Source organism: Hippocampus zosterae, chromosome 4, assembly GCF_025434085.1.
Source record: "Hippocampus zosterae strain Florida chromosome 4, ASM2543408v3, whole genome shotgun sequence".
NCBI classification, from domain to species: Eukaryota; Metazoa; Chordata; class Actinopteri; order Syngnathiformes; family Syngnathidae; genus Hippocampus; species Hippocampus zosterae.
This window is the reverse complement of record NC_067454.1, coordinates 25,953,883-25,966,837: the sequence shown is the minus strand read 5'-3', so window position 1 is coordinate 25,966,837 and position 12,955 is coordinate 25,953,883. Positions and strand designations below refer to the sequence as shown.

The window sequence follows — 12,955 nt, the reverse complement described above, 5'->3', positions numbered from 1 at the left end:
TATCCACCAACAATGAGTACAACCAATGAATCTGCACAAATTGATGCCCGAAAAGACTCAAACGTGATAAATGAATACTCCTTCAGAGTCAGTTATATAACATTAGTCAGTTATATAAAATTCCCACGACCAATTATTAGCAAATTGTTGAGTATAATGTATTACAGAAATGAAGAACTATTCTTCAGTACCAATCCTCTTTCTGGCATTCAAAGTTGGTTTCTGAGGATAGTTCATGTATGTGTTTTCAATGACAGTTATCCATCCATCCATTTTGTGATTCACTTATCCTCACAAGGGCCGAGGGTGCCTATCTCAGCTGTCGTTGGGCAGTCGGTGGGGGACACCCTGAACAAGTTGCCAGCCAATCGCAGGGCACAAACAGATGAACAACAATTCGCGGTCACACTCACACCTCGGGACAATTTCGAGTCTTCCATTAACCTACCATGCATGTTTTTGGAATGTGGGAGGAAACCGGAGTACCCTAAGAAAACCCACGCATGCATGTGGAACATGCAAATGCCACACAGGAAGTCCAGAGCCGGAATCGAACCCTGTACCTCCGCACTGTGAGGCCGATGTGCTGACCAGTCAAGCACTGAGCCACCCTAGTTATTAATCAACAAACAAACAAATAAATAAATAAAATTGATCTCATGCCATGTCAATTTGCGGCCGTGAGGGATCCTATCCCAGTTGACTCCAGGTGAGTGACGGTGTACACACCCTGATGGGCATAATGTATGATGCCTCCAGATGTCCACGTTGATTTGGGTGAAAATTAATTTATCACAATTTTCAGAATTTTCTCTAATGAGAGTCAAAATGTAACATGACCTGTTTTTGATTGAAAAAAAATTTCCCCCCTCCAGCAAATACGACCTCCTAAATGCTGCAAATTCAACAAAGGGTTTTTGCGTTCTTTACAACCTATAAAATGTCTAGAAACACTGTTGTGCACAATGTGAAAAGTGCGTTTTAACATAAAATATATTTTCTTTAAAAATATATATATATTTTCTATTATTTGATGACTTGAAAATTATGCTGAGTTCCATTTGCATAGACTACTATTAAAAATCTGAGGTATAAACATCACTTGCACCATCATTTGCAACACGATGTAGATCCATCCATCCATTTACAACACCACTTATCCAGGTGTGGGACAAATAACTAAACAAAATGGACAAAAAAAACCAAATACCTAAACACAACATAAATGAACTAATCACAAAAACAGACACATCAAATGAAAAATAGCAAAAACAAAGTCACCTGTTTATTTTGCTGTTGTTTTTTTAATTTGAAATTGTGCTTATTTGATTGTTGTTGTTTTTAAATGTGCTGTTGTGTTATGTTCATTTATTTAATTTTTCGTGGTGCTTAGTTATTTGCTCATTGATTTGATGTCATAGTTCTAATTTACTCTTATGTCAAATTATTTATTGTTTTCTTTTTCCATTTGTGTTTTCCACTTCAGGACCACTGCGTTCGTCAGCATCCCAATGACCCTGAACATGGTTAAGTGGTAGAAAAGGATGGCGTTTGTACGATTATCCCTTGTGAGCATCCAGTTTTTATAGTTACCACTAGGTGGTACTGTGACCACCTCCAGAAAATGTTTTGTGGAACTTCGCGCCTGGAAAGTTTAACACGAGACCATCATGTCGAGGTCATGTGGTGACCCGCCCACAAGCTCACAAAAAAAAAAATGCAAAAGTTTGGCCATTCTGCGTTGTCCTAAAAACGACGAGAAACACTGACCGGCATTTAAACCCAAATATTATCCAATGTACAATAAATTGTATTCAACTATTAGCAACAGTATTGGGGTGTGTTAGTGGCCATCAATTGGTCACTTGCACATCTGTGAAGGCACCATTGATGCTGAAGGGTCCATACGGGTTTTGGACCAACATCTGCTTCCAGCCAAGCAACATCTTTTTGGAGGTATCCCTGCTTATTTAAGCAAGATAGCACCAGACCACATTCTTTCTACACGTATGACGACAGTGTGGCTTTCTGGTAAGAGAGTGCATGTACCAGACTGGTCCGCCAGCAGTCCAGACATGTCTCGCATTGAAAATGTAGAGCGCAATACAAAGCACAAGATATGAAAGTGTTGAGCAACTGAAGTTGTACTTTAAGAAAGAAAACCACATACAAAATATCAAAAATTAATTTCATCCGTTCTCAAATGCTCGAATGTGAAAAAGGTGACGTCAACATTCTTCTGTCCCATGTTGCAGCACAAATTCAAAATAAGTGAATATTGGAAACATTTTAAACTTAAATATCAGTTTTTACATTGTCTTGTCTTTGTAGTATATTCAATTGAATATGAAAGTGCACTTTAAATAATGAGTTGAGAAGATTACGGTAGTTAAAAACGATTTTCAAAATATTGTATTGTTCTTATTTTTTTAAAGAATGTTCCAACCTCACTGGAATTGGGATTTGTAATTTGTAATGCCATGTGCAAAAGGTGAACACACATGTGAGTCATAATATATTACCTTTGTAAAGCGCTTTGTTACAGCTGCCGCTGTTGTGAAAGCGCTATATAAATCAGCATGTATTGTATTGTAAAATAAGGGGAAAAGTATAGTAGACTTTAGTGGACATTTTATTCAGATTACGGACAGTTTGTCCATATTGAGATAACACGAGAAGCAAGTTTCTTTTGTTTTCAAGTTAGTTTTGAAAAGTGACAGTAACCGAAAAGGATGCAGTCCAAAAAAAAAAAAAAAAATGGCTTGACTGGTCATAGAGGGAAATTGGCATTATTTCAGCAGGTCTTAGGTGAGAATGTCATGGGCTTGTTGTTCCACGAGCATGGCCATGTTCTTCACGTCTCCGCACCAGAAGTCCAAACGCTCCTTCATACCTTTGATCTGAATTGGGGAAAGTGAGATAGGTAGATGGAGTCAACTAAGAGATATGCAATTCATGGATTTGAAAATCAACGAAGTTAATCAATAAAAAGGAAAACAAATACTCTGTGAAGCAATGTGAGTCTCACCTGCTGCAAGTCCAACACTCTCGGCTGCACCCAAGTCATCTGCACCTTCTTATCCACCTCATCGATGTTGCCTTTAATGAGGCCAACGGACAGAGCCTTCATCACCAGAAGTTCCACCTGTACAAAAATCAACACATTTCAGGAGCTTTAATGCATTTCAGTACTAGAAACATTTTCAAATTGTCAAAACAAATTCTTCCAAATGGGTCATATATATATTAAGGGTGTGGAAAATAATCGATACATCGATGCGCGCGTGCGCGATGCGAGTGCATCGGCTCATTCACTCGGTACGACGCGATTCACGGGTGAAATCGAGATTCATCACGATGCATTGGTGGGTATCGGTAAAATCCGATTCAAGCGCCGTTTTATTCATTTTAAACGTCACCTATCTGCGGGTACAAGTGTGCAAATCTCATTTACCTATTGAATATGATACATGTGCTTCAAGAGCCTTGCTTTTTCTTTTTTGCTGTTTTTGTCTTTTGTTTTGTCACATGTTGTTTGTTGTTTCATTACAATATTGTAATTATATAAAATACAATATTGTATTGTATTGTATTGTATGTGAAATAGAGATGATCTATATTATGATTATCCCACAAACCTCATTTACATGGATCTTGGCACTCTGAGCAATTTCTGTGAAGGTCAGCTGCCGATGGTTTGCTGGACGTGTGAAAGTCATCTGCAAATACAACCGAAAACAGATTGATCATGAGGCAGTGTGTGTCGAGACAAGACTTTTTTCACATGCTGTAATGAAACATTAATTCCTGTAGTTCCCATGAACTGATCAAACTATCATATACTGTATACCAGGGATGTCAAACTCATTTTTGTAGTGGGCCACATTGTAGTTACGGTTTCCTGGAGCGGGCCATTATGATTGTGAATTTTGTGAAACCGTGTAAATGTTTGGTCACCTCCCCATATGACCTTAATTTATATTATATCACGACTATAGAGCGCACCTGATTGTAAACCGAAGCCACTACATTTTTAAAGGAAAAACCATTTGTACACACATAAGCCACACCTGTCTATAAGCCGCAGGTGCCCACGTTGTAACAAGAAACATTTACAAAGAAAGACAGTACACAGGTGGCCGTTTATATAGGCCACTTCAATAAGCCGCGGAGTTGAAAGCGTGTGACAAAAGTCGTGGCTTGTAGTCCGGAAATTACGGTACATATGCAGTACACAACAAATTGGTGGAGAACTAGTTTTGAAATCAGAAGTCAAGATTAATGGTTAGTTCAGCCATTGTTTACGTGAATGTAATAAGTACGTAATGAGATAATGCTGGATTACATATGACAATTTGACATTTTGGTTCAGACTTTAGCAAGCATCATGAAAAAGTTGACATGCTTGATTTGCAAACTATCCACTTGTGCACTTCAACCAGTACATGAAAGTACAAGCATCTCACCTCCATCACACAGAGGAGCTGGATCTTCTGCATCAGTTTGGCTTCGTGTGCTGCAAGGTCAGGCTGAAAATCAAGAGAAAATGAAAGCGCATTTAACATGTCACCTGGCCATGAAATTGCCAACGACATGACAAAACACACAGATTTTTACAATATACGATAGGGAACGATTAAGAAAAATAATCAAGTGTGTGTTTTTCTCCCCTTAATATTGCAACTGCAATTTAATATACGATTTTTTTTTCAATGTCAACTTCCCATGTTCTTGAAAAGAAAAAGAGGTCATCTTTCCATGTGGGCATCCAGTGGTTAGCTGGGTTTGGCCCCTGGGTTTTGAGTTCGACACCACCTGTGGGTTTGGATTTTGCATTTTGAATTTGGTTTTGTTTCTCATTCCAAATTGCAGCCTGTGCAATTTCAAAATTGCATTCTGCATACATTGCAATGTTGATTTGAATCTGTTTAAATGTTCAGCCCTAATATATAATAGGCTATAATAATAGCTCATTATAATTATACATTTGGGATATTTGATTGCTGTGGAAACTGGAACCTCGTTAAGTGATCAGATCTCTAAAGACTTTGTACAAGCGGTTGAATGACCTGAATGAAACAAACCTGCTGGCCCCATGCAGACTTGAAGCCTTGGAATTTTTCTACATTGCCTCCATTGAACGCAAACAGTGTGTCAATGAGCCACTGCTTGTCTGTGTTTCTCAGGGACTCCAGTACAGGATGCATCAACTGCAACAATAAGCCGCATGCCGTCATGACCACTATGCACTGATATTGTTAAAACGACATCAGGTCAAGATTTCGAGCGCAACCAACCAGTTCGCCAAAGTTGTACACGCCTTCTCCTAAAAGACCGGCTAGTCCCAATGTGAAGGCTCTTTCCTGCTTCTCCGTCTCTGTGAAGTCAACACCAATATTACTTACTTTTCCATCCAGCTTCCAGTTTGAATTCCTTCCATGCATGCGCTAACCTGGAAGGTCTTTAATGTCCACACAGCCAAGGTATCTCAGAGCATCCTTGTAATAGGAGGCGTGGTCCCCAATGATACGATAATATTTGCTTGAGAGGTCATAAAACCTGCCGTGCACCGATGTAACACCTGGCAAATTATTCAACATTTCCTCAACCTCCTCGATTATTTTCTAGAAGAGAAAAAAAACAGAGGCGATGAAATGCATGAATTTACATCAGGTTAGGGTGGTGTCAGATAAGCAATGTTTGCCGAATTAAATGTCTATCTTAAACACAATGTAACTCGGTAAGTTGTATTGGCAGACTTGAGGCTTTTCAATATTGCAAAAAAGAAATTCCTGAAAATTATCTATCCGAGTTACAGTAACAACAAATAAAAATAACATCCAAGTTTCAACAGAACTGAAATGAAGCATGCGTTAATTATGCAAAATTTATTAAAAAGACATTTTAATCATTTGGGCCTTTTCCATTATTATTGATATGCAGATAGAATGCCAGACAACGTTTGACAATGAAATTTAAAACTGAATTTTATCTGCAGAAATAAGACGGTGAACATAATGATAAATCTGGATTATAAAAGTGCATTCAAAAAAAGTTGTATATCTGACACCAAAGCCCAAGCCTACTGTCAAAACATCAGCACTTATGTTTATTTGAAGCTCCTGCCACCTTTGTTGCTGGAAGATCATTGATTTCAAGTTTGAGACTCCCGATGGACGTCTTGCAGAGAATGACAGCTTCTTCACTGCTTTTCACCTGGACCGCATGAAACACAGACATTTTGGCTGAATTGGTTTCTTTACACATCTAGAATTATTTAGTTGTGATTGTATTAATGAACTACTTTTTCCTTGGTCTTCTCAAGAAAAGTGATGGCATCTTTGGGATCTGGAAACAAGTGTTTCATTAATCCTTCATAAAATACAAGACAAATCCAATATATTTTTTTATTATTATTATTTTATCATTATTTTTTTTAGAAAACAATGTTTTCTACAAGACCCTGGTCTTACCTGTCATCTGCCTGGCAACATAGAGAATGATCTCCATGAGGGACAAAGGATTGATTCTGCAAAAGGATAAACATTATGAACTGAAAGATCAAGAGACAACGCCATTAATACATTAACAGGCTGAGGGACTGATACTCCTCAGCAGTCTTTTAGTCATTTATCTTGCTCACCTGTGTTCAAAGTCACTAATGAAGTTTTCATAAAGCTGCAAAACAACAATAGGACTGTCAAAATTGGTCAAATGTAAAGTACAGTTCTTTGTGTGTATATATGAAATAGAAACAATGTTTCTCAGTAGTTAATACTTGGATTTGTTTCTTAATTTCCTTCTCCACTTTCATACAAACAGCCATTCACAGCTGCAACATACACTAAACATTTTACTATGGAATAATAACGCACCCAATGCATTTGAATGTATATCAACCAAGATGTTAAACGTGATCTTGGTATTTTTCTTTTCATTATGTAAAAGATTATGCAACATGTTATGTGAACAATTTATCCAGAAAACACAGCATTCTAAGTGAATCTCACTTAAAATGTCAGGCAAATACAATCACTGGCACAATAATGCGGATAACAATGTATATCAGTATTGAGTATTTACCTGTATGAGGCCATCTCCGTTTTTGAAACAAGGATCTTTAACGAAGTCTGACAATCTCAGTGTCAGCTGATGCCACAACCTATCAAATGAACCAAAATACACTCAGACACGAGTGGCAAAAAATAGCAGTTTTATAATGTTATGAGAATGCCTTAACCGGACGTGAACAACAGTTTTGTACTTTTGAATTTCCCACCGTGTGGAACTATACTGTTATATTTTGCAATTAGCTTTAAAAGACGTCGATATTCATGGTTTCTAAGTGCGACAGAGAAAGAACCACGATTAACTTATTCATTGATTCGACACAATTTAGGGAGTTATTATTCGGGGAAGTCATTATTTCCTACCTATAATAGGAGCGAAGATTATCCATTAAATGGGCTAATGCTAGGTCGGCACATGACTCAGCGAGCAATTCAATTGAATGGGGTAGCTAACGCTAGCAAGAGCTAACTTCGGTTAGCAACATTTTTACCTTTTGTTGTGCAAATCCTCCAGCGTGTGCCACTCAGTCGCCATCTCCGGCGTTGAGCTGTTGCTCTGCTGCTGTTTGAGATACCCGGTAACGTCTCTCATGCTGGCAACACAATGATAGTGAACTAAACTCGTGCTGATGTACTTGGATAGTTTTCGGCTAACGTCAAGTAGCTTGCAGTGTTGTTGGTGTCCTGGGTATGACACGAGGAATTATGGGAAATATTTTTGGCGTGTACGCTTATCTATTCACGATCACACATTATTACAGTGTTTTAAATTTTATTTCTATAGGGTAGGTTATTATGTAAGAGATTTATTAAATTATTCAGGTTACTATATTACTGTGTATTTATGACGGTGTGCTACGTCACGCAAATAACAACACGGACCTTACGAACAGGTTTCGGAATTTCACATCCTTCGCTGAGGTGTCATACTGGCTAAATGCTAATTTTGTTTAGTTTAATACATCGTGTGTGTGAGGGTTTGAGTGAGTGTGTGTTATGGCTTATTCGACGACCTCCAAATTTGTCTTATATCGCCGTTGGTTATCAAGAATAAGCAGAACTGTCTCTGCTAGCGGTCAGTGTACAGACACAGCTGATGGACAATTCCTGCTTTACACTGTAAAGGTTACCGTGCAACAGTCTAAAAAGTGAATGTCTTGTTTTATAGACCGTGGTCAAATACGTTTCTGTCCCTGTCAAGATGAAACACCCTTTTCTGCGTAGGTAACACTGCACACTGACAGACTCGAACATTTGAATTAAAGTACAGTACTTTACTTATATAATACTGTACTAATGTAGACCAATGTAGTAGTAATAGCACTTGTAAAATTCTTTAAGTGGAATTTCAGAGGAAACAACGGTTGTTGGTGAAATACTGCTGTTATTTTAAAGAATTCTGTTGCTTCAGACCCGCGGCCCTTGTGAGGATCAAGCAGTTAGGAAGATGAATGAATGAATGTTGCTTCAGAGTAAATATTTTTAGCGGTGTGAGGAGTGTTTAGCACGTTCGCTCCACAGTGCAGCGGTGCAGGGTTCGATTCCGGCTCCGGCCTTCCTATCTGGAGATTGCATGTTCTCCCCGTGCCTGCGTGGGTCGGTACTTCGGTTTCTTAACACATTCCTAAAAAAGGTTAATGGACCACGTCTAAATTTTCCCTAAGTGTGATTGTGAGTGCGAACGGTTGTCTATGTGACCTACGATTGGCTGGCAACCAGTTCAGGGTGTACCCCGCCTACTCCCCGAACACAGCTGTCATAGGTTCCAGCACACCCTGCGACTCTCGTCAAGAGAAACCTTTCCGGTACCTTTCAGTTTCCAGTCTTGGTGGGTCGGCTCTGTTGTTAGGACCCTGCCACAGAGCGTACACTTTCGCAGGTTGTGTTGCGAACAGCCTGTTTATTCGTCTGGCCTCATTCTCTTTCGTGTACCGCTTTAGGCGGCTGGACAAGGCTTGGAGCCTTTGTTTGGCAGTTTCGAGTGCTTCAGGTATGGTCATCTGGATGTACCTCTCGGGTATCGGCCTTTTCATCACACCTCTCTGGGCCTCCGTCAATTGACTCACTCACATATATATATATATGTATATATACACATTCACATGGTGACACATTGATGAATATAAATATTGCTAATTTAAGATTAAAGGCATTTGAGTGAATTTGAGATTTCAGATGTGTTGATCAAAAGTGAGGTTACAGGGAGAAGAGATAAAGAAGGTGGAGGATTTTAAGTACTTGCGGTAAACTGTCCAGAGCAATGGGGAGTGTGGAAAAGAGGTGAAGAAGCGTGTACAGGTTTCCTGGAACGGCTGGAGAAAAGTGTCAGGTGTGATGTGCGATAGAAGCGTTTCAGCCAAGATGAAAGGAAGGGTGTATAAAACTGGTGAGACCAGCCATGCTGTTTGGACTGGAGATGGTGCCACTGAAGAAAAGACAGGAGGCAGAGCTGGAGGTAGCAGAGATGAAGATGTTGAGATTCTCTTCGGGAGTGACCTGGTTGGATAGGATCAGGAATTAGTATATCAGAGGGACAACTCATGTTAGAGGTTTTGGAGAGAAAGTCAGAGAGGCCAGACTGAAATGATTTGGACATGTCCAGAGGAGAGAATATATTGGGAGAAGGATGCTGAGTCTTGAACTGCCAGGCATGAGGCCGAGAGTAAGACCAAAGACCTCCTCTCTGGATGTAGTGAAAGAGGACATGAACATAGCTTGTGTGAAAGAAGAGGATGCACAAAACAGAGTTAAATGGAGGCAACTGATTCGCTGTGGCGACTCCTAAAGGGAAAAGCCGAAAGGAAAAGAAAATGTGTGGATCAAACTGGTAGCCCTTTGCATTGTTCAGTTCCCAAGCAGTAGCTCTCAGTTCCAAAAGATTGGTGACCCCTTGGTGTCCAGAGAATAATATAATACTGTCTTGAGATCGTATTTTTGGATGTAAAATCTCCAAGGCTGGAACCGGATTTAGACACCTTTCTTAACCCCCATTCTTTAGGCTACCCTGGTTCCTCTTTGCAACATTTATTCCATATTGTAAAATGGCACAAAAAGCCAAAGAAAAATAGAAGTGAATCCGATGATGCTCATTAAAATCACGTTTTGTGAAATTTGCTGATGTCTGATGCATGCACAGCATACTCTATACGGTGGTTTGAAGTTCGTGCAAGTTTAGAGCCATGTCATGGGAACATGCAAAACAAAATCTCTGGATTCTTCAGCTGTTTTCCCCGATAATGAATTGGACATCTGGCGTTTTCACTTGAAAATCACTAAAAAGTAGAGATAGTCTACCGAACTGGCAAACTCAGTTTCATATTCCCATGACCAATGTATCTGCACACACGTTATGCTTTGTGCCCCAATGTTTATTCCTTAAATGAATATTGTTTGAGGTTGAATCAGAAAGCAATCTTATTCTTTTCATTGTCCCAGACAAACCAACTTTCCTCGGTGGAATGCAACTCAGGGACTTTTCTCCCGGGGTGGTGGGGCAGCTGCCGAGCAGCAGACCTTGAAAGACATCGCTAAGAACATGCTAGAGCACAAGTACAAGAGAGTGGTGGTGATGGCAGGGGCAGGGATTAGCACTCCCAGTGGCATCCCCGATTTCAGGTAAAATTATTCACCATGCTTTCTTCTCCACATTTTTTTTTGCTTACATAATTCAGTGTTTATTCTGAGATCTTTGATGAACGGTCATTTCCTCTGTAGGTCTCCCGGTAGCGGTCTCTATGACAACCTGCAGCAGTATAACCTGCCTTATGCTGAAGCTATTTTTGAAATTGCATTTTTTCATCACAACCCGAAACCATTCTTCGCCCTGTCCAAAGAGTTGTATCCAGGAAACTATCAACCTAATCTCACGCACTATTTTGTGCGGCTGCTTCACAAGAAGGGTCTTCTTCTCAGAATGTATACACAGAATATTGACGGCCTGGAAAGATGTATGGATTCATTTTTTCATCTCTGGCTATTCTGATTTATTCCTTTTGAAAAGAAGTGATTATTTTACAACATGTAACTCCCCTTCCCATTCCCCTTCAGTGGCCGGGATTCCCCCCGAGATGCTCGTGGAGGCCCACGGTACGTTTGCTACAGCCACATGTACTGTCTGCCGAAGGAAATACGATGGAGAGGATCTTCGTGTAAGTTATAAACTTCAATATTTTGTCTCGGTCAATTTCTTAAATTTCCACGCAAAAGAAGTCTCAATGGTGTTGCTTTTCATTAGCCAGACTTGATGAGCGGAGTGATTCCCAAATGCGTGACGTGTAAGGGCGTTGTAAAGCCGGACATCATATTTTTTGGAGAGGAGCTGCCACTTCACTTCTTCAAGTACGTCACGGATTTTCCCCTTGCAGATCTACTGATCATAATGGGCACATCACTGGAGGTGAGCTCTGTTTTGCAACTTCAAAACTGAATGCCAACCATTTTGATTTAACATGCAGTACAGTCATGTGAAAAAGATTGCTTTGTCCTTCAGATGAATGTGATTCCCAACTTTCAATTGTGGCGATGTACTATTTTCTGCATGAGTACTAAAAAAAAAAACTAAACAAAAATAAACTTTCTTGTACTTTCTGTGACTTTGGTCAATTATACCCCTTGAAATGAAATGCACCAAAAATATAAAGCAGTGTCTGAAAAAATAAATGATGCGTCTTTAGCACCATTACAGTAACTTCATGTGACTTCATACTGTAATTGTATTCATCCATCCATTTTCTGAACCACTTTACTATCACAAGGGGTGAGGGCGTGCTGGGGCCGATCCCAGCTGTCTTAATATCTTTCTGATAAGGGTAGGAATAAAATCTGAGCAGTATCAATTTTAGATCAATTCTGAATTCTTCATACCATTGTTCATTCTCCTCCCTGAAGGTGGAGCCCTTCGCCAGTCTGGCTGGAGTTGTCCGAGCCTCTGTACCTCGGCTGCTCATCAACAGGGACTTAGTGGGTCCATTTGCAATGACGAACAGTCGACCCCGCGATGTTGTGCTGCTGGGTGATGTCGTGAATGGCGTGCAAACTTTAGTCCGTGCCCTCGGTTGGACTCAGGAACTGGATGCTTTGATGGTAGCTGCTGCTGAGAAAGTGAGTTCCCATCTAGCTGGCAACTGAAAATACTGATCTCCACAAAGGACAAAGGATTGGTCCGGCAAAGTGATAAGAACAATGAATAGCAAGCTTGAGAGACAGAGAATTAATGAAACATTAACTGACAAATACATTAATTTTATATGTCTTTCCTTATCTGCAGAGTTCAACCAAGCCAAATGAAGAATAATGAGGAAAAATAACAAAGGATACACTTTTCCAGAAGACTATGTGGACCACTTCAACTGATTTCACATAAATGTAGGCACCAAAAATAAAACCCCTTTTTCACGTTGTCTCGTAGATTAGGATCGTTAAGCTGTAAACCAAACAGCAGAGCTCCTCACAGCACTGGATCCGTTCATTGGACTGCTGGAATTGTACACATTGTTGCTGGCTGTCAGACAACATTACAGATGACAAAAATTAAACCAGTAATGAAACAGTTGTGACTTGTAGAGAATATTTTTGGCTAAGTCACATGCTTACATGCAGTACACTCATGATAACATCATTACTAGACTTTTCGTCTATGTCAAGCAATAATGATTAAGCATCACAGTGTCCAGATTTGAGAAAAATAATACATCTTTATTTTGAAAATCATAGTATGGGTAGGATCTGAACTTTCTGAAATGACACCAGACATTGTAGTTTGGGGGTGGCCCGTTGGTCGACTGGTTAGCGGCGCCTCACAATGCGGAGGTGCAGAATTCGATTCCGGTTCCGGCTTTCCTGCGTGGAGTTTGCATGTTCTGCTTGGGTTTTCTACAGGTACTCCG

The 12,955-nt window shown here is 39.9% G+C and overlaps 2 protein-coding genes across 7 annotated transcripts; one reads left to right on the top strand and one right to left on the bottom strand.

Annotated features, from left to right (window-relative positions):
• Positions 1 to 2,616: 2,616 nt before the first annotated feature.
• Positions 2,617 to 7,710, bottom strand: psmd13 (proteasome 26S subunit, non-ATPase 13). The gene is made up of 13 exons (XM_052063991.1): positions 7,562 to 7,710; positions 7,084 to 7,162; positions 6,644 to 6,678; positions 6,474 to 6,529; positions 6,305 to 6,348; positions 6,130 to 6,216; positions 5,453 to 5,624; positions 5,298 to 5,377; positions 5,085 to 5,210; positions 4,467 to 4,529; positions 3,639 to 3,719; positions 3,029 to 3,145; positions 2,617 to 2,900 (listed from the first exon to the last, which is right to left on the bottom strand). Exons 1-13 carry the CDS (start codon positions 7,660 to 7,662, stop codon positions 2,805 to 2,807), a joined length of 1,137 nt encoding a protein of 378 aa, XP_051919951.1. The 5' UTR covers positions 7,663 to 7,710; the 3' UTR covers positions 2,617 to 2,804.
• A 97-nt stretch (positions 7,711 to 7,807) lies between these two features.
• Positions 7,808 to 12,621, top strand: sirt3 (sirtuin 3). Of its 6 annotated transcripts, none has more exons than XM_052064002.1 (8): positions 7,808 to 7,963; positions 8,239 to 8,294; positions 10,506 to 10,685; positions 10,785 to 11,017; positions 11,118 to 11,218; positions 11,305 to 11,466; positions 11,958 to 12,170; positions 12,337 to 12,621. In XM_052064002.1, exons 2-8 carry the CDS (start codon positions 8,272 to 8,274, stop codon positions 12,361 to 12,363), a joined length of 939 nt encoding a protein of 312 aa, XP_051919962.1. In that variant the 5' UTR covers positions 7,808 to 7,963; positions 8,239 to 8,271; the 3' UTR covers positions 12,364 to 12,621. The 6 variants fall into 6 exon arrangements, with proteins under 6 accessions (XP_051919962.1, XP_051919964.1, XP_051919960.1 ...); XM_052064000.1 differs by having other exon boundaries at positions 7,819 to 7,963; positions 8,239 to 8,290; XM_052063999.1 differs by having other exon boundaries at positions 7,834 to 8,145; positions 8,239 to 8,290.
• The last annotated feature ends 334 nt before the right edge of the window (positions 12,622 to 12,955 follow it).